The following is a 22,157-nucleotide window of genomic DNA, read 5'->3' as shown; positions in this document are numbered from 1 at the left end:
TCTTTATGATCAAAATTCATAGCCAAGATTCTTGTTGGATCACGTGCCAGAGCTTAAACTGCCGACTGTAAAATGAAGTTCCGATCTACGCAGTTACGACACACACAAATAGACGGGTGAACAGAGAACGGATGGGAGAATCCGAACGATCCAACTTTATTGGTAATGCTGTACAGACGTATTAATTTTAAATTTCAATTTTTTGTAACTATTTTCTATGTTCGAAAATTACTTTGACATTGAAAACTGCTCTTTAGCTGAACATACTCGTTATCTTGGGGAAACTTGCAAGATTACAGATAACTTGTTTTTCTTCACTGGTATTGGTTATTAAAGATAAAGCCATTTCAACCATTCCACATTATATTCGTGAGACAAAGCGTGCCATCTTATCGCCAATTACGCAAGTGGTTCACTGTATTACGCGAACGCTTATAAAGTAGATAGTGATCATAACTCTGTTCTCAACCAAATCGTAAATTTTGTATTCCCAAAATCTTGTTTCGAATTTTAAAGCTGAGCATGTACGATCTTCATTTCATGTTAAACATGTTGGCCTGTTTGTACTGCACTCGTAATTGGTTCCTAATATGAAATTTGCAAAGCTCTCGTAAAACGGACCTGTAAATAAATAACATTGGGTAGACCTAGTGCTACCTAGGCAAGGATAGTTGCCACGGCATTGAGAGCTTATAAGTGTTTAACTCAATCGTAAATTTTAACTACCGATATGAACTTGAAATAGTTCCAACGCGGAAGTTGGGATGTTACGAAAACCTGAACTGTGTCTAATATCTTACATCAAATAATGAATATGTGTTTTGAAGCCTCATTCATTATGATTTTCTATTTCTGTTTACGATAATTTCCACAACCTAAACTCCTGCGGTGTTGACGTTGACATTTATCGTATGTATTTTTATTTTTTTTAGGCAATCCTGTTTTATACGCCGAGGTGGTTATGGAAGTCTTGGGAAGGAGGAAAAATTCACGCTCTCATGATGGATTTAGATATTGGAATTTGCTCCGATATCGAAAAGAAGCAAAAGAAAAAGTTAATGTTGGACTATCTTTGGGAAAATTTAAGATACCACAACTGGTGGGCGTATAAATACTATTTATGTGAATTCCTAGCCTTTATTAATGTTATTGGTAAGTAAATGGTTGATATTTCCGATAATTTCTTTGGATATGCAATATCTCTATAGTCTATACCTACGGTTACGGTTTTAGGCCTAATACCCAGTTGCACCAACAAAATTAAGCCTTGCTTAAAGTTAAGTCGAACTTAAAATCTATGGTAACAATTATTAAGACAATCGTTGCCATGGAATTTAAGTTATGCTTAACTTTAAGCGATACTTAATTTTGTCGGGGCAACTGGCCATAAATTCCCACAAAAAACCACACGACGGTATATATCTATCATCAATCCTCTATTTGAGTGAGTTTATTTCGGTGTTGACGTCTGCAATATCTTTGAATGGGAAATGTAAATCTGTCGAACAGTTAACTTGCGAAAGCCTTTATTCTGAGAAGTTTCTGTATGAAATCATACGTTCTGTCTGTCCGTCCGGCACTGTACAATATGATAACTTGAGAAGGGGAAAGATGTTTCGAGCAATCGATGAGTACCTAGATGAACAAAATCGTAGAGTCCAAACAATTCCAAAATCATTGGTATATAGCCCGATAAAATCTAAGGAAAAAAATCCCGGAGTTTTTGAAAATTGGTAAAATTATTTCTTGGTATCTAAGTTTCAAGAAAATTAAGAGTCTTTGTGAGTGTGTGGGGGCGAGCTCGAGGGAAGGAGGTCCTTACTCACTTTCACGGCCCCATAACTCCGAAAGTATCAGTTTTATGTAAAAAAAGCATAGGAACCATTTTTGTAGTAAATTTTTCTAGCTTTAAGTTTGATTTGAAGAACGTTTCGGTAGGAGCGCCAATTACTGAGATACAAGCGAAAATTGAACAACCCTTGTGCAGATAAAGCGCATTTTTTTTAAACGAAACCGCTTTTGTTTTGACATCACCAATGGACATATTTCTTGCAGACGTCTCAATCGCCCTTTGTGAGTACTCTGTTCCGACAATCCGTTCTCGAGGTATAGGGGAATATACCCGATCACGAAAAGAGGTCGAGGAGGAGGGCTATGGTTGGTAGAAATTAATTCCTTTCGTTGAGACCTTTTCATTAGAGTACCATGAAGGATAAAACTAGTTCCACTCCCCCCCCCCCTACTTTGATAAGAGGGCAGAAAAAGGGCAGTAGTTGATGGAAAACGGTTCCTTTCGTTGAGACCTTTAATTAGAATACAATGAGAGGTAAAATTAATGTTTAACCTCCCCCCCCCCCCCCTCAGACGATAAGACCTTTCATTAGAATACCATGAAGGGTAGAACATGTGTTAACCCCCCTCTCCCTCCATTTTCTAAAGGTTAACTTGGCACCACTAAAGGCATGCGTATGCAAAATCTGAGACCAATTGGTTGTCGTATGTAAAAGCTATGCACGTTTTACTTTCAAAAACAGCATCTCAGGAAATAATTCGTGGGGGAAGAGGGACCCCTTTTATACAGCGAAATTTGATGGCCATCTGACACACCTTCAAGATATAGGCTACCTACTGCAAAATTCCAGGACTCTAGGACCATTCCCCTAGAAATAGTTCAAAACGGTAGAAGTGGGTCCGGACGAACGGACGGGCGGACAAAACGCAAACAAGAGCAAATTTTGTTTAATTCTTAAAAATGCGCTAAAAAGGGCACCTATAAAGGGCCCCCATCCCTGGAGCCCCCCCCCCCCATGCGACAAACTAAAATACTTAAAACCAGGTGTCAAATTCTTGACAGAATAGCTTCCTAGCTGAAACCAAAAATTGCCAACATATGTACGCACTTACAGACGGGAAAAATTTATTCTTTAAATTGCTTAGAATGATCTAAAACGTCAATTTTTACGCATGCATTTTGTTTGCTTTTATTAGAGGGACCTACCATCCAAATTTCGTTAAAATTGCTCCATAAATAAGAAAGTTGGATGTTGCATACGCGCAACACTATTTTTTGCGCATGCATTTTGTTAGCTTTTATTAAAAGGACCTACCATCTAAATTTCGTTAAAATTGTTCCATAAATAAGAAAGTTGCATTTCTGCGCATACGCAACACGATTTTTGCGCATGCATTTTGTTTGCTTTTATTAGAGGGACCTACCATCCAATTTTCGTTAAAATTGCTCCATAAATAAGAAAGTTGGATGTTGCACACGCGCAACTCGATTTTTTGCGCATGCATTTTGTTTTCTTTTATTAGGAGGACCTACCATCCAAATTTCGTTAAAATTGTACCATAAATAAGAAAGTTGCATTTCTGCGCATGCGCAACACGATTTTTGCGCATGCATTTTGTTTGCTTTTATTAGAGGGACCTACCATCAAATTTTCGTTAAAATTGCTCCATAAATAAGAAAGTTGGATGTTGCACATGCGCAACTCGATTTTTTGCGATATGCATTTTGTTTTCTTTTATTAGGAGGACCTACCATCCAAATTTCGTTAAAATTGTACCATAAATAAGAAAGTTGCATTTCTGCGCATGCGCAACACGATTTTTGCGCATGCATTTTGTTTGCTTTTATTAGAGGGACCTACCATCACCATCCAATTTTCGTTAAAATTGCTCCATAAATAAGAAAGTTGGATGTTGCACATGCGCAACTCGATTTTTTTGCGCATGCATTTCGTTTTCTTTTATTAGGAGGACCTACCATCCAAATTTCGTTTTAATTGTTCCATAAATAAGAAAATTGCATTTCTGCGCATGCGCAACACGATTTTTGCGCATGAATTTTGTTTGCTTTTATTAAAGGGACTTACCATAGAAATTTCGTTTAAATTGCTTCAGAAACAAGATCGTTGCGTTTTGCACATATGCAACACAATTTTTGACTTTGACAATTTTTGTCTCCGTTTTTTGATAATATAACCCGGCCCAATTTTTTGTAGGTTGTACACAGGAAAATAAGGTCTTCCAAATAATAGAATAAAAATTTTAGGTTGCTATTTGAAAAAAAAAGTTCGATGCCGTTACGGCGCTCCAAAATTTTTTTCAAAAATCCGGCCCGTTATTTTTCTGTTCGGTATGCCTAAAACATATATACAAAATTTCAACAAAATCCGTCGAGCCGTTTTCTCAGAAAATTGCCAACAAACGTACGTACGTACGTACGTACGTACGTACGTACATACAGACGGAAAAAAATTTTATTCTTTAAAAGTTGCTTAAAATGGTCTAAAACGTCGACATTTGATGAAATTTTGAAATGTTCAAAAAACGGCTATCTCAATAGCTACCTAGCACATGCTAGGAAGCTAAAAACACCTGAAACAACCTGAAATCCAAAATTACGCCCTAATTTTCTCCAATACCACCTACCAAAATAAATTTAATCTTTATCAGTCCCCACAGACTAAAATGTGACTTACTTTTTAAACACTTCTATGATCTTCACGGTATGCAGACCTTTTTTTGTTGAATTTTGCCGTTTCTAAATTTTGTTGGTTATGATGATCCTCTTCATGGCTCTTATTTGCAAAAAAGATAAAGGTCGACTATAAATTGTATTGCGAGAAGTTGATTGGCGCAAATATCGGTATAACTCAGATACTTTGTTAACTTTACAAATGACGACGATATAGGTACTTCAAAAACTCAATATTCAACCTGTAATCACATTAAAAAGTGATTGCATTAAATACTCGTAATTTCAATGACGCCAATCCCGTAAACTGTGGGAAATCCTATTGTCGTTAAAGCGGAGAACCTAAACGTCCCATAATTCTGTAACAACTTTTTTTATAGGTAACCAAAGTCAGTAGTTATATAGCTGGGATAGCTTCCCTGGTATTTATTTAACTAATGCACCTGTACAATGACATTAACTTAGTGTATAATGCAACATAATCATGTAATTACTCCGAATGCAATAAACTAAAAATAAAAAGGAAAGTTACATCACTCAAGATGAAGCACCCCCGGTCAGCAAACGAATCATTCGCGCCATGCAAAACAAGTTCCCCTTTTTTCCTGTGATTTTCCACAACCCAGTTACAATGGTCTAGGGAAGGCATTGCAAACTGGGCTGCCAGTTTGGCGTTGGGAATGTTTTATCTAATAAACTAAGGCTTGAGCCTATCCAGAAAAGTACTTTTACACATTATTCAATGTATTTTATAACAATGACATTTAGATGCTGTACAGGCCCAATCCGGTTTTCATTTAAAGCAGACTCGTACCATCAATCGTCGGAACGAACTAAACATCCAATCCAAACGTCATTTATGAATGAATTAAGTAGAGTTAATTTTAACGGTATCATCAAGTGACTGAAATGCTCATGTCAATGAATCAGATTGCATGAGTCAATTATTTCCTATTTATTCCAAAGAAACGATGTACAATTTTATGTGTGGGATAAATCTCATTAAATACGTATAGAGTTGGTGATTAAAAAATTTAAAAATAAGTTGCCAGCACATGCACATTGTAAATATCTCACTTTCTCGGAGCACTATATTTGACGTTCCGTACTAGGTCACTGGTGTGTAATATACACGTTTTTGGAACACAATGTTTTAAAATCTGGCACTATACTCGTTGGACATAAAATATTGGGGCCATGGTGTATAATTCAATTCGCGATTTGAAGAGTTGAGTCATGATACTTATCCCAATTGTACATTCTATTTCGAAATTTTAACTTTTAATACGTTTCCGTGTGTATAAGAACTACTTTAAAGGGCATACCTACCAAGACGAGCTGAGTCGCAAAAGAGAGAATTCCACGACACATTTATACTTTCGGTCTTTATTACATCCGGTTGTAGGTATCGGAAGACCAATACTGAGATTATAAAATGTAAGAAACTAGTGATTACTCATCGAATTCGTCTCTATTTAACTTTTGAAAGTAAGACGGAAATCATTCTTCCAAAGTTACAGGTTTTTGGATTATATAAGTTGATTCCGAGTTCTTCGTAGATGCGGACGCTATACAAGCGGCCCCGCACTCACCAATAAATAGGTCCATATAATGTTACCAGCTGTCCCATTACTAGAGAAAACGATTATGAGTAATTTAAACTATTGTTCACGTTATGTACTGTTTAGTTTCAGTTTCCTTGACATTTGGAAATTCCGAAATTCAGTTATGTTATTCCTACAAAACCAAGAATAAAGCGGATATGTCCAATTATAGGGCTATATTGATTATGTCAGTAATACCAAAATTGTTCGAAGATATTATAACAAATACTTTATTTCCATTACTTATAAGCACTATAATTGACGAACAACATGGTTTTTTCCCTAGTCGTTCCACAAACACCAACCTTTTAACTTATCAGCATTACATTCTTAGTTGTTTTGATGAAAATACGCAATTAGACTCCATATATTTTGACTTCTCTAAGGCATTTGTAGAGTAAACCATAATATCTTGTTATCTAAACTTTCTCTCGTTGGTTTATGTGATCCAATATTGTCATGGCTTCGTTCTTATCTAACAAACAGAATTCAAATGGTGAAATATAAGAACTTCATACCTAAACCAATACATGTCTCGCGTTTCATCGTTTCGTGACGTGTGTGTTCTTGCCCTATATGCGCGGAGAAAAATCCTTATATTTTAGCTAACGACAAACCAAATACACTGTTGTAAAGATAATTAAAAATAGGAACTTTTTGGGAAATTTCTTTTTTTCTTTTTTGGGCAGTTTGGACATGGTCTCAACAGATGAATTTAGGGAGTTAATTATTTATTGTTTTCTGTGTTGGTCGCTTTAAAATTAGCGGTTGTTTAAATGCGATCCACATAAGAGACCCTCAATTTTAACAGAGGATATGAAACTGAATGTTTTAATTTTTTTGGAAGAGAATCCCATAAGAAACTTAAGGGAAATAGCGGGCAAATTTAATATCACTTCATCGTAACCTATTTTATTTGTTACTCAGTTGTAAACGTTGATTAACAAGACAAAACGCAAACGGGTAAACGTCATGTTTAAACGCTACTGACTTGTAAAACTGACAGCTGACTTGTAAAAATTTTACAAGTTAGCAAATCTAGTCATTTCATTGGCCAGAATTAATGCGAAGCCTCTGTTACATGGATAACATGATATTTTAGACATTTCGTCGAAATCAGTTTAAGAACTAATTATTTACGTTTACTATTGTTTACAAATGAGTAACAAATTTAATATTGTACATTATACGCCAGGTAATAGTTTTTACTGGCTCTAGGAAATGACAGGTTCGCCTGACGGCTCGCCAGTCAACTTCTCCTATCGCCAGTAAAAACTCACTTACCTGGCTAATAATGTAAAATACTATAAATTAATTATTATTAAAATCTAGAATGACAGTACAAAATGTGCGCGCATGTTATTTTGGTTGCATAAAATTAGTCATCTTTCAGAAGATTTTTGTCAAATAGAAAATCCCTATGACTACTTCTAAATGAATAACACCGTAAATTAACCACTGTTTTTTACTCGAATGCTTCATTAATAAATACGAAAGTCATAAATAAGTCAGCGCCACGGCTAACGTATAATCTTAAATGCACGATAAAGAGTTGAGGTAACGCTGCTACAAAATGTTATAATAGAAAGGACCCAAATCATTTTCTGCACTTTAAGGTTTTGAGGAACGTTGCACGAGAAGAAAGACCTAGGTATAGAATTCAACATTATCGTAACAACAACAAAAATACTAATGTTTATAAACAGTTGAGTAGTCTATGAATTATATATAATCAACATTCAAGATAGTCCCCTCACCTAAATGGTACTTTGAAACGAAGGATTTACCATTTTACATATACCATAAAAACTACCAAAAAAGTGATATGAGAATTTATACACAAGATGTTAACGGCACCATTTTACATGTTTAGTGAAATTTTGTCACAGAAATTTAACTCTGATCTGTCAAAGTGAAAGACACATTTTGTAAATGTGATTGCTAAAACGCGTATTTAACCCATTTTCTCTTGTTACAGGGCAAATGTTTCTCATGAATCGGTTCTTCGATGGAGCATTCCTCACATTCGGAATAGACGTATTAAACTTCATGGATAGCGATGAAGAGGATCGGGTCGATCCGATGATACTCATATTCCCGAGAATGACAAAATGTACATTTTATAAATACGGTGTTTCCGGCGAAGTGGAAAAGCACGATGCGATCTGCATTTTACCGTTAAACGTAGTGAACGAAAAAATTTACGTATTTCTTTGGTTCTGGTTTATAATACTCGCTTGCTTAACGTTTGCCACTATAATTTATAGAATAATTATTATATTTTCTCCGAGAATGAGGGTGTACTTGTTAAGGATACGCTATAGGCTTATTAGAAAGGATGCTATAGATTTGATTGTAAGACGAAGTAAAATGGGCGATTGGTTTCTATTCTACATGTTAGGTGAGAATGTCGATTCTGTAATATTTCGTGATGTTATGCAAGAATTAGCGAATAGACTTTTGAAACATAATTTTCATCATATGGGTGGATTTAAAAGTGATATCCAAGACGCCTAGTGCCTTTTTATACTGTGTTCATGTAGAAAGATGTTTTCCTCCGACCAATAAAATATCTTTACTTATGATTATTATCGTGAGGCTGACGGCCAAGAATAGGAATTCAATATTCGAATTACACCAAGCTTTAAAAAGTTTGATATAATTAGATTAGGTTTTTTATATTTTCAAACGTGTAATTTTGTTTTTAAATAAACGATTCATATGCAACTTCCTGGTTTTAATTCCAGAACTTCCTTCTTGCCAATTACGCAATTTTAATCATTCGAATAACCTTCTGTTGCCATTTTGTGGTTCAGATGATATTCTCTTCTCAGGGGTTGTGCTTTATTATTGGTTGTACATGATATTCCATTAGCATGTCCGCATATTTTATAACATTTAGGATAGTCCTCCTCTAAAAAATTGTCATAGGGTGTACCTATTGAGGGACATCTCATTTGAAAGGTCATAATGTTTACTGTATGAAAGTGGCAGTTGTCCTATACAATATAAGTATACAACACTTTACAAAGACTACGTTTCAATTAATGTAATAAAGGATTGGAGAACTCCCTAATTTTTCCAAGAAGATCAGGTTTTGTGACAAATGCACTTTTTTTTAAATCGATATATCAATAAGCAAATGACAAAAATCCACACGTTTCGAGAAGATCCAATTTCAGTTTTGCAAAAAATGAATGAGCCATACCCTAGATGGAAAAAAAATGTTTTTTTCAGCAAAAGAGGCGCAATAAAGAAGCCATAATAAGATTACTATACTTCGTTCACCCAACAGAAATAGTTAAGCCCCTCCTCAACAATTACCGCCACATTTGAATACGACATTGTTATTGGTGTAATTTTTGAAGCCACAATCACACTTGTAAAGCGAATTGGCCGAATTGGGTAATCTGGAGTGGCTTAACTATTTCTGTTGGGTGAACGAAGAATAGGTCGTTATTAATCGACGATACCCTAATAACTGGATTGCTCAAGGGGGGCGCAATAGGAAGGCATTTTCTTGCTATCTAGGAGTTAAGGTTTATTATAGCTGAAAAAAGGCTTAATTTATTTTTCATTTTAGTAAGGAAATGCCCAGGAGTGGTCTGATAACTGAAACTAGTACCAGAGAAGACGCAATTCATCTATAACGAATACTGTGGGGTGGATGATTTCATCTTCGGACACGTAGAACAATCCACTAATCAATTTGGACAGGGAATCAATTGCCAAAAGTCTTGAATTCATGTGGAACTCGGAAATTGACTGTCTACAACACGAAGTAGAATATTAAAAACGAAAGTAAAGGCAGTCAAACGGAATACACTTTTATTCACAATCGGTTAGTAATAAGAGTCATTCGTCTCATTTAAGAAGTTTGAAAGTCGGCCGTAACTAGATTATATTTATTACGAAGTTCGAAAGTATGAACTTCCGCGCTAAGGAAGAGAAGTATAGCTACTAATATCAGTCACAGATGGCGCACTAGATGAGATGAAGTTTTGAATCTCTGTTGCACCGTGACTCTCTCAGTGACCTCGGCACTGCGCAACCGTAAACACTCTAGAATTTGAATTTGCGTTAAACTGTTTAAGGGTAAGGGGTAAAATACGAGTAAAAAATATACTCGTAATGGTAATATCATTGTTTATTCATAGGTATACAAACAAAACAAACGCTTGCCCGTAGGCGCGTTTTAAGTAAATTCATATTCAAAGCGGTTGCGCGTTGCTGAGGGAGTCACGGTACAATAGATATTCATGTCTAATTGGCTGTTGGTTTCCAGTTGGTTGTAATCATATATATAAGAGAAGTATATGGATAACCGCCTATGATTGCAATGTGCAAATTGTTCGCCATAATAGAGAGCTGCCCTATTCCTTAGTCCTGAACTCTGTATTTATGCGCAAACTCCCCAAGTAAATATTTACTTCTCTCCGCCTACTTTTAAGTAGCGCCAATTTCAAATTTCATAACCTATAACTCGAAAATAGGGTTAAAATTTTATTAAACCATCATTGTGTGCAATTACCATATGTAAACACAACCACGCACCATTCGGAAACTTCACCCAGACTTCTATTCGCTTCATGCAGGCTCATATTCACCACATTGGCCCCATTCCACCTGCCGACTCCTATCACTATTGTCTGATCCTGTGATGTCTTTAGATAAGTATACTAGCTGGCCGAGGCCCACCCTCCCAAGACCAATCGCCGCCGAAGCGTTTCTTACCTCTGTTGACTATATCGCTTCGATTCCCCTACTAGCATCTTCACCGATCAGCGACGACAATTTGAATCTTCCCTTTTTTGTGCCCTCAACATTGTTTTCGGCACACAAGGATTCGGGACTTGCACTCAATGGCCTACTTGAATGATTTCACTGCCAACTCAAATCAGCGCTCATGTGCCACCCAGTGCGTTCTGGTTCAAGGTACTCCGTATCGTTCTGCTTGGAATCTGTAGAATTTTCACGGAGAACTTTCGAGCTTCCTCAGCGGAGTTTGTTTACGGTTACACCCTTCAACTTCGAAGGCAAACTTTGTAACGATTTAGAAACCTAAATTGCAATTTGAAATAATATACCTATAGGGATCATATCTTGAATATAACATGAAATTGGATAAGTTCGCATCAGCTATAATATAAAGTGATACATTACCAATGTTCAAAGAAACACCATTAAATTAAAGACATTTACTGATTTTAAAATAAAATTAACATTGTCGAGTTGGAAATCTTTTAGGTGTTAAGTGACCCCCATATAACTTCGCCCCCATCATGTTTGCGTGCATCCAAATCAATGCAGTCATAGCGGTTAAAATGACGAGAACACAACCTTGTTTTTACATCATCGAATTCCGATAGTTCACATGCTTGCAGTCACCGATTCTTGTTGCTTTTTCACTTGGGAATCTAATAACAAGTATGGCATAAATGAATTGATTGCAGATAATTGCATTGTAACTTACTTGTGCCATGAAACCGAAGAATCCACTTTCCCACAAGTACCTGCATTTCTTTATTTCTAAGTAATGAACACACTAAAATTGCCAAACATTAGGTATTCCTTTACAATTATTGTGTATCACTTACGTATACTGATTTATATAACTACGAAAGGCTTCTTTACTATTAAAATTAAACAAAAGTTCATAACTCATAAACAAAACAAACAATTTAACCTCAATCCGTTATGTCAAAGTGGAGTAAATGGTAAATAACACTTCATAATAACACGCAAGCGCATTAGCGCCTAGTTCCCAACTAATGACAGAAGTATATTTCCATCCACTAACGTTGGCGATAGGCGTGTCCACTCGTTTATCCATATACTTCTCTTATATATATGGTTTATATATATGTTAAAGAGCAGGTTTATAGTATCCGCGTAGTACGGGAAGCTTTAAATACTCTTCAAAATTTGCTATACGTCCACAAATAAGAATAAGTTTGCTTTTTTTGGGATATCTAGGCGATTAATTAATTGACGTTTGTTAATTTATAGGTTGACAGTCCCAAATCGCGTCTCATCGGACAACTTCGGACAGACTCGTTTACCCTGAAACTCACATACCCAGGCGATGTCCTTGACCATATTTTACACTTTATTCCGTATAACTTCCGTTGCACGTCATCATTTTCTGTGACGTAATTACTATGCAATAATGCCAAATCTAGTTTTGAGCGATTTAGGTTATGTCACTTGTCAACAAGACAGTGCATTCTTTGTGTGAACAATCCACACCTTAAAATAAAATAAATTTTATTATTCATTTCGTTAATTGGAACCACAATATACATACAATATACTTTAATAACTTATGAACTGTACAAATGTAGCATCTCTTTTACAGAGAAAGTACTAAATATAAAATTTTACAGGTTATGTGATGTGATGGATGATATTCAAATTAATCGGAATCATCGGAACTGCTTTCGTGTTCAAAGTTTATAATAATAGTAGCAACGTTTTCAAGATCTAATTGCTTTTCTCTTTCGTACCACTCGTGTATTACAGTTTCCGTATCCTTAACTGAATTGCGCCACGTTTCGGAAGTTATCGATTGTAGTGATTCTTGTCACATGTTTATGCAATTTTCAATGCTTCGTCCATCTCTACCAATGTGTCGATTGTAGTAATTTTTCGCTATGCCCCAAATATGTTCGATAGGATTAAAAACGCGATGATAGGGTGGTAATCGTAAAACGAAGTAACCGTATTGCTCGGCTAAGTGGTCAATGCCTTATGCGGTACATTTTAGCTGATTTATTCCTAAAAGTATCAACAAGATTTATATAACATCAAATAATTTGCGAACGTACTTACTGTGCAACCTTTTCAACAGTTCGGCTGTAAAATCATTTTCGGAGAACTGCACATTATGATCACCTAACCACACTTTAATGTTGTCTGTTTTCCCGTTATCGAACACAATTACTGACGGGTTATCTAAATTCTTCAGTAATTTCTCTTCAAACCAATGCACAGCGAAAGACGTAGAAAATAATCAAAATCAAATCAAACGAAAAGTAAACCAAAAGCAACCTGTCAAATTTACAAATTTAAACGCGACAACATAGCGAAATGCTACCCATTGTTGCGGTTAAAATAAACTACATGCTTAATGTGTTGCCTAATAAACGAAAGTAAGTTTACGTTGGTACGTCGTTTTCTTCAGGTAATGACGTGCAACGGAAGATATACTGAATAGACCGTAGTTACAATTAGCAGTCCATGTACTATATGGTCTAAGGAAATAAGCTACTTCCGCGCTCAGTGCGTAATGTACTATTTCATGTCTACTTTCTGTCGGGAAATGTTAGTTTCCATGACAGAGGCAGAGCAGACTACATTTCCTGCCGCTTGTCACTTTACCGGACGCACCGTCACTTTACAGGTAAGTTCATAGCTCTCCGTTCATACGTTTCCGTTTGTCCGTTAGCCAATCAGAAGACAGCAAATTTTTAAATCGTACGTCGTCCGTTTACGACGGAAAAGTTGGTTGAAGTTGAACATTTACGTTTCCGTTGGTCCGTTTTTAACAAGAGTGAGGTTATGTTTGGTACGTTAACAGCGTTCGCCTACTCGTTCTTCACGGTAATATGCCAGATAGCAATGTGTTCTTACTTTCGTACCATTTTTACATACTGAAAATCATTGACGGTACAGTACAAAATAAAGTTTAGGTTATGATTATACTTGCAAATGTACAATGTGGACGGATTGCTATGAACCTTAACAAAATTTTCTATCCGTTTGACGGATCAACGCAACGGATGAACGGACAGCTATGAACCAACCTTACCGGCCCAAGGTTGTTTTATTAGAAAAATAACCTTGTTACTAGCCGCAGTTTTGACATTTCCAAATGACTCCTGTCATCACTGACTGTATATAAAAATTGAAATTTTGTATTAAAGACGATGTCATTACCTGACGGAGTTTGTAAATATCTGAATTTATTTTCGATATGAATTTTTTAATTGAAATGTAGAATAGAAAGTATCTTGGAGCATTCTTACATTACACGCAGTGGCGTAGCTATCGGGGTAGTAGGGGTTGCAATTGCTACCCGGCGCCAAGTACCGAAAGGCGCCGCGGTTAGTATCGTTTATTGGTTTATTTATTATATTACTTACATTTACATCGCGGTTGGGATTAATCAGAGTAGCAAAAATTCAACAAAAATAATCTTACAAGATTTAAATTTAATTATCTAACTGTGATACAGTAACCTGTAAGCTTATGTATAAAAGAAAGACCTTTATTTAACATAAAGGCCTATTGTATCTCGAAACTTGAAAATATCACATTTCAACTAAATGAAGTCATGCGAGGTGCACGTGCAAGGATGCGATGCGAAGCATTGAACGTTATCATTATTGCCCTGCACCTGCATGTGTATGCGAGTTAAGTTCATTATTATTTTTGGAGAAAGGCGCATTAATTGTTTTGCTACCCGGTGCATCGTACTCTAGCGACGCCACTGATTACACGAATAAACATTATTATTATTAATTATTTATTTATTTTATTTACTAACAAAACGGAACTTGCCCTTTTACATTGTCAGCAGTCAACGGTTCTGGCTTTAACAACTTAAACAAACAAAAGTAATAAAACAACAATAGTAAAAAAAAAACAAATACCAAAATGCAATATCAAAGATGTAACAAGACATTACGGACACTCGTTCAAGTTTCCTGGCTCGTGACCTATTATAGATTTTGTCATAATAGTATGCAATAACTCCTTTTTTAAATAATGTTAAGTTTACATTAATTATATTAGAATTGGTCTGGTGAATATATACATTGGTGGGTATGGCTACCCTTATCATTGGCGATTTTAATTTGTGACTGGTTCGACATGTAGGCACATAAAATATACTTTTTGGTCTGGTTTTATGAGCTGGAACATACAGATTCACAAGTGATAGCAAATTAGGACAGTCAATTCTATTATTTATCAATTTGTGCATGAAACAAATATCAGCAACTTCTCTCCTAGATTTTAACGGCATGATATGATTTTCCTCTCTAACTTCCCGATATTGATCATATTGGGGGTAAGTACCGTGCCTCTTAAAATGTAGATATTTTAAGAATTTATTTTGAACTGTCTCTATTTTTTTTTTATGGATTTGTAGACCGGAATTCCAAACTCTACTGCCGTACTCTAATTTAGATCATACCAGGGAGTTGTAGAGAATTTTTATGGAAATGATATTTTGAAATTCGGATGTATTACGTATTAGAAACCCTAAATTTTTTAGTGCTGAATTAACAACGTTATTTATATGCTCGTCCCATTTTAAGGTAATTGTAAATTCTACTCCTAAATCCCTAATTACTTTTACAGTTTGCAGTTTTTGTTGGTGCATAGAGTAATCTGCTTCAGTATAACAGCTAAACCAACTTTTCAAATACAACTATTTTTAAAAAAAAACCTTTATTCATTGCCTAGTAGAACTGATGATGTCAGGAGTTATTAGATCTTACAGTAGCCATTACTTTCCAAAATGATAAAGTGTGCGAATTAGTATTTATTTGTGCATATAAAACAACTCTTGTGTAAATACAAAAGTAGATTTTGAAGGACACTGCATAACTGCACACAAAGTTATAATTGAATCAAAGGCTTTCTTGCTCACAGCCAAGCATATATTCCACTAGATCATAATTATTTCAATATGTTTGAGTTCTGTACAGGGCCGCCGATAAGGCGGGGGGGGGGGGGGGCCCGGGGCCCGGCCAAAAGAGATTTTGAATTGTATTTTTAACAGAAATCTACATATGCATATCTCTATATGAGAGAGTAGAATATAAAAAAATGCACAGCAGATTTAAAAAACCATACCATTGAGCAAAATTTCCTAATTACGTCAAGTGGCAGAAGGCTCGCTAGAGAAATTAATTTTAAGTGAGTGATATTCACTTTTGCCATTGTTTAAGAGTATTTAAACAATGCTTTTGCTAATAAGAAAATCACCAGAGTTAAATTGTAATTTGGTTATTTGAATTCTAACAATTCTTAATAAGTTATGAAAAAACTGTGTCTGTATGAAAATTATTCAAATGTTCTCCTTTCAAATTCAAGCAGTCAAGATTGAAAATGTCTAGGTTAAGATAAGGGTGGCGAGGGACAACAAAAATTTCAATTATAGCCCGTATAGGGGCCCGGACAAAAAATATTCCCGGGGCCCGTCGAGGCTATCTGAGACCCTAACCAATAACCATACCAATACTCAGAAAAACTAATTTTTCCACTGTGTATTTATTTCAATACTAAAACTGTAACATACAAAGGAATGCTTATCTTACAATTAAAAATACAAGGGGTCCCAGAGAGCTTTGCAGTTATTTAGAACATAAAAATATAAGGTAAATAAAAAATGAACAAAAATAATAAATGTATGAAAAATAGTTTCATCTAGGTATGCTTTTTCAAGAAATGCCTTAGATTTTTCCGAGGATTTTTCATTCCCTTGGACTACTGATTTTATGGGCCATATTTTTAAATTACTTAATTAAATTTACTGGAACAAAATCGTTTGGAACCACATCTAAATAACGAGAACATAAAACCAATCTTGCATATAAAACTTGATATAAACACACATTGTTGGATTTCAAACCATTCCATCGAAATGTGTACATTAAATTTGCAAGTTGCTTTAAAAAATTATGGATAAAATAAAAGTGCAAAGCTCTGCAAGATTTTTATTACAAAAGTTAAAAGTAGGTATAAAAATCTGTGCTTCGTGATAAAACAATAATGTTAGTCCTGTTTGGTTTTTAAAGCATCTAACCTCTGAAGAAGTGGTGGATGTGAATGATGCCAGGCTGAATATAAGGAATCATATACAGGAAATCCAAGATTATCTTTATTCAGCTGAATTAGGGCTCTTTGCAGAGGCTCCGCTTTCTTCAATTTAGTAGCAAATTTATCTGCTTGAAACTCGAAATACCGTGAAAGACATGTCAACAAAAATGACAATAGTTCGTTATAAGGCACCATAATGTATTGCATTACAACTAGCAAACCAACCAGTACAGGTTGTAGTTTTGTCGGAAATCCCACCGCTTGATAGATGGGAGGGTAACGAAACATAAATGCGAATACAAGAAATACTAAAAGTAAATTCGTTTGCATGATAATTAGCCTTTTAGTGATGTGACTGTGTTTCCAATGTCCAAGTTCGTGCGATAGTACTGCTAAAACTTCATCGTTTTCACAACCTCCACTTTCTGGTTTGGCTAATAAGGTATCGAACAATACTATTCTTTTGGCAAATAATCCATAAAAGTAGGCATTACTGTGTGCGGATCTCTTTGACCCTTCGACCACATACAGCTGATCTAGAGGAAACTTGAGCTCCGATGCCAGTTTTTCTATGTTTGTTCTTAATTCACCTTCTGGTAGGGGTGTATATTTGTCAAATAAAGGAGCAATGTAGGATGGATATATTGTCAAAAGTACCATCAGAATTACTCCCACCGTAATCCAAAGCCAAACAAAGAAATATTCCCCACCATATTTCACTATTAATATTATAATAGAGCAAATCGGCAATGTTAAAGATTGGCTTAAAATATACGCCTTAATTTTATCAAGTGTGAAGAAAGTGGCCGTTTGCTTATTGAAACCATATTTTTCTTCAAGTACAAATGTATAGTAAATGGAAAATGGTAAATCCAAAACAGAAGACAAAGTTGTTAAAATAAACAACCAAATACAACTGGTCGCAACTTCACCTTCCCAAGGGCTGTTACTTTGCGAATAATTCCACACTTTCGCTAGTAACCCGGTATATATTATAAAAGTAGAGGTGATTATTGATACTGCACTCTTCACAAAACCGAAACTACTTTTGTCGATACTATACGAACGTGCCTTGTCAAATATATCCTTATTCATAACACCTCGAAGTTCCTGCGGTACATCTTTGGTATGTTGACATACTCGATACTAAAGCGGATATACAATTACGTATTGGAGAGTAATACAATATATAAACTCACCTGTCGGATTTCTAAGTACAATTCCCAAAGGTACTGTAGCCATAAAAAAAACAGTATAGAATACAAAACGTTAATATCATCTATCATAGTCATTTTCCAGTTAAATGTAAAGCAGCATCACATGGATTATAATAGTTGCCCTTAATCACCAACAATAAATGGCAAGTCACCTTTGATTAACAGAAAATGATCCACTAATACAGGCTTCGACCCTTTAATAACTCCACGCAAACGCTAAAGCTATACGTGTCCCTTAACCACTTCAACTAAATCATCCACAGGTTCACACCACAGATTAAAAGACTTGTCAGTTACAATTTTCAAAAGTAGGGTTAGGAGATGGCCTTCTGTTCGTGGTTCTTGGTGCTTCATCGTGTTATATGCAGCTGTGTCTCATGCATCAACACATGCATCAAAAGCTAAAGGCTGGTTTATAATTGGCCTAACCGTATTCCGTAAAAATTCAAACATGACAAATCAATGTATCTGGGGGCCGATTCTAACTGATTTCAACGGTCGAAAAAGAATTTCGACGGCGCCATGACACCAATTAAATATTCGCTTTCTTGCTTCCAAACGTTTACCTGGATAAGGTCTCATTATATATGACTTTAAAGGAAATGCTTCATCCCCCCACAAAAAACATTGGGAAAGGTTGAATTGTTCCTGGTAATGGTGAATAAGGAGGAAGCTTAATTGTCCCATTTTCTAAACCTTGACCAAATTTTGATTCGGTAAACACCCCACCATCCGCGTCGCACACTACCATTAAAACCAAACTAAATGTGTTTTTTTATAATTAAAAAAAGCACTCCCGGATTTTTTTGGTGCTTGTATACCTAGTTATGTGTTTACCATCAAGGGCACCACAACAGTTAGGCAGATTCCAACGTTCTTCAAATCTTTTTGAAATATGTTGATATTCATTGACTGTGGGTGCTTTTAAATAGATAGGTGATAACACATCCCAAATTGCCTGACATGTCTCTCGTATAACAAACGATACGGTGGATTTCCCAATCAAAAAGGACCAAGCGACAACTTGCATACTGCAACCGTGGGCGAGATAACTAAAATTTTAATATCTAGTACCTATTGTTTAAACAGAATTTATGAGAACTTACTACAAAGTGATAGCCAGTCTATGCTCAGGGCTTAATGCTTCCCTTTTGCTGTGTTTTTCCAACTTGTGCAAGCCGATCACAACATGATAAACATGAAAGAGGCTACTGCTATATCTTCCTCCAATACATCCATGTTCGACGATTTTATTTAACAACTTAATAAATAAATAGGTAGATTTCAACAATTGTATACAAAAACCAAAACTTCACTTTGACATGGTTATTTTTTGGAGAGCCAATAGTGAGAATGAAATCCCCCAGAATCGTTCGCAATTTTTATTGGTTATGAACCGAGCATGCCAGTTTTACGGATTAAGGGCCGATTCTACAATGAAGGTATATACCGAGATTAAGCTATACTTAGAATAAATGTCGACGGTTGCGTTGGTTACCATTGTGTCAACCAATGGCATACGTGTTGCTATGGCAGTTATTCCAGGAATATCTTATTCTCGGTAAAAGTGTAATTGTAAAACCGGCCCTAAAGATTGTAGATTAAAGTTACATTACGGTTAGGCCAATTATAAACCAGCCTTAAAGCTATACGTGTCCCTTAACCACTTCAACTAAATCATCCACAGGTTCACACCACAGATTAAAAGACTTGTCAGTTACAATTTTCAAAAGTAGGGTTAGGAGATGGACTTCTGTTCGTGGTTCTTGGTGCTTCATCGTATTATATGCAGCTGTGTCTCATGCATCAACACCTGGAAATTATTATAGATGGTTTAAGAGCGCGCTGCCAGAGTGGTGGGGGAGCTTATTGCCTTTAGTTTATATTGTTACCATTTCAAAATCAGACGGATAACGGCAGATGGCGCTAATGTTGTCTGAAAGCACTTCTTAAGTATCTTGTTTTTATCTCGAAAATTCGCCGCGTCCTTCGGAAACTTTCGCAGACTTTCGCTATATTTACAACAAGCACGTACATTTGTAGTCAGGCTCAGGATATAAATAAAGAAAACAAGATTATGCTAGTTGGTGCATGACATCACGCAGACAGAACTTTAACATCGGGATTCTGAATTTGTGTTTTTATGATTTAGGTGAAAAAAATGTATACAACCTAAACGCAAAATATGCCAAAAAATATGAAGAAATCGTTAGACCACCTTTAAAAGTGCTATAAACTATAATTGAGCGCACTATAACAAGAGGAAGGGCAAGCGTTTTTCAAAATATGGGAGATACCTACTTATGCTAACGTATCTAAAAATTTTGGAGTAGATTACTACATAAAATCTAGCATAAAATATTGATTCATGTAGGTACACAAGTTATAATTAATTGAATGAAAAATGGATTCGATATATTCTTTTCAATAGTAGACTTTACACTGGTTTGTAATTACATCCCTACTTCTAAAATGAACCAATTTTAAAGGAAAAAAGCACGAAATAAAAATTGCACGCCAAGAAACAATTTGCTAAGGTATGTGTAGTACCATAAACCTGCGAAATCCTAAAGCACAGATATTTTTAGTACAAAGGGCTATTGTGTATTGTGTTGGTGTCATTCACAAGCTCCGACCTTGTGTGGGTGTTGATTGTGATGCGATTTCTTTGACTGTCTACCTTAGTGTAATGACATACTAGGCGACATGCCGCTCGCGACAGCGACATGTCGCAAAATGGAGCGACAAATATTTTGCAGCGACCTGCATTGTTTAATGGCTAAAGGCATAGTATAGCGACTTGCAGTCGTCGCGACAGATGTGTCGCGCCTTGTCGTCGGAAATGCGGCGCGACTGAATTAGGGGGGCACATAGAAACAGGTTTGTGATGACATACTGGACCGCGATTTGCCGCATTTGCGGCGCGACAGTTTAAGTTTAAACAACAAAAATGTCCGTTGTTGATAAATTATTTAGCCTTGTTAAGCGGTGGTATGGGTGAACAGAATATTTCCTCACTCGCGTGTTCTGCAGTTGACCTTCTGCTTCGGCTGCACAATCAGCAACCACATTAAGGAAGTGTACGTTCTCCATACTGGGTGTGCCAACTGAAGGAGCAGGGTTGCAGGGTAAAATAGCACCTTCTTCATGAGAATCGTGATTTGTCGTCTTTTTTGTCGTTCAAAACCGCTAAAAGTAGCTGTCGCGAGCGACATATCGCTTAAGTATGTCATCCGCTCGTTTTTGCGACATTGACGCTCGATGTCGCTGTCGCGAGCGGCATGTCGCCTAGTATGTCATTACACTTATAGTCCAGGAGACAGCGACATTTTTTATGCACTCATTTCTATAAAGTTGATATTCTGCCATTTTGATAGTACGAGTAAACACAAAGTCTACCACCCACGCAAGATGCATAAAAAATTATTCAATTGAACTTATTTCTACAAAGATGAAATTTTTGTTTCAAAAAGTTGATGTCATTTCAGACACACAAAAATTGGTCTAGCGATCTCTGATTAAAATACTTTAGAAAGAAATGTGGCGTTTGTTTTTTCGGGACGCCCACCATCCCTACTGACAGGGGCACCCCCTCACATATCGTATTTGGCATAATATGGAACCGAATTGGGACTGGGAAATACCATACTAAATTACTAAGTAAATTGTGGAACATAAGAAGTTTATTTTCATATATCGCGTGCAGTGGGATGTCAATGATGTCATATCATATTTAATTGCTCTCATTGCGAACTATTAGATTTCGCATTGAATGCATACCTATCTCGTTGAGAAATGAATGAAGGATTAAGCAGCAATGCCGACTTCCTACATCATAGCACAGAATAATAAATCTGTGACCCGGTCTCAGTCTTGGATTTTGCGTGTTGTAGCGTTTCTTTAACATTTGAATGTCGAAAGTTGGAAAATTTTTAACATTCCCCCTTTAAGAAACTGCTCCGTTCCTCCCTTCCTACTACTGAATTAACGGTTCTGAAAAAACGAAAACGATGCCGAAATCTT

General features: G+C 36.0%; 2 protein-coding genes across 2 annotated transcripts; one reads left to right on the top strand and one right to left on the bottom strand.

Moving 5' to 3' along the window:
- The first annotated feature begins 911 nt into the window (after nucleotides 1-911).
- LOC116181830 (innexin shaking-B-like) lies at nucleotides 912-8,774 on the top strand. Its single transcript, XM_031502258.1, is given in 2 exon segments — nucleotides 912-1,152; nucleotides 8,066-8,774. Coding segments are annotated over 2 exon segments (780 nt in total). The 3' UTR covers nucleotides 8,605-8,774.
- A 7,575-nt stretch (nucleotides 8,775-16,349) lies between these two features.
- LOC116181831 (CAAX prenyl protease 1 homolog) lies at nucleotides 16,350-19,399 on the bottom strand. Its single transcript, XM_031502260.1, has 3 exons — nucleotides 19,241-19,399; nucleotides 18,117-19,186; nucleotides 16,350-18,063 (listed from the first exon to the last, which is right to left on the bottom strand). The coding sequence occupies exons 2-3, from the start codon at nucleotides 18,207-18,209 to the stop codon at nucleotides 16,873-16,875; spliced, it is 1,284 nt and encodes a 427-aa protein (XP_031358120.1). The 5' UTR covers nucleotides 18,210-19,186; nucleotides 19,241-19,399; the 3' UTR covers nucleotides 16,350-16,872.
- Nucleotides 19,400-22,157: the final 2,758 nt, after the last annotated feature.

This window comes from Photinus pyralis, unplaced genomic scaffold (genome assembly GCF_008802855.1).
Source record: "Photinus pyralis isolate 1611_PpyrPB1 unplaced genomic scaffold, Ppyr1.3 Ppyr1.4_unclustered_Scaffold2426, whole genome shotgun sequence".
Lineage (NCBI taxonomy): Eukaryota > Metazoa > Arthropoda > Insecta > Coleoptera > Lampyridae > Photinus > Photinus pyralis.
The sequence above is the reverse complement of the archived record's forward strand: the minus strand, read 5'-3'. Positions and strand labels throughout refer to the sequence as shown.

Bases quoted from the DNA above. Each gene is read 5' to 3' on its own strand.
- LOC116181831 (XM_031502260.1), bottom strand. From the start codon at position 18,209: ATGACTATGATAGATGATATTAACGTTTTGTATTCTATACTGTTTTTT. The intron at 18,064-18,116 runs GTGAGTTTATAT...TATCCGCTTTAG, and splicing joins TGTACTTAGAAATCCGACAG to TATCGAGTATGTCAACATAC.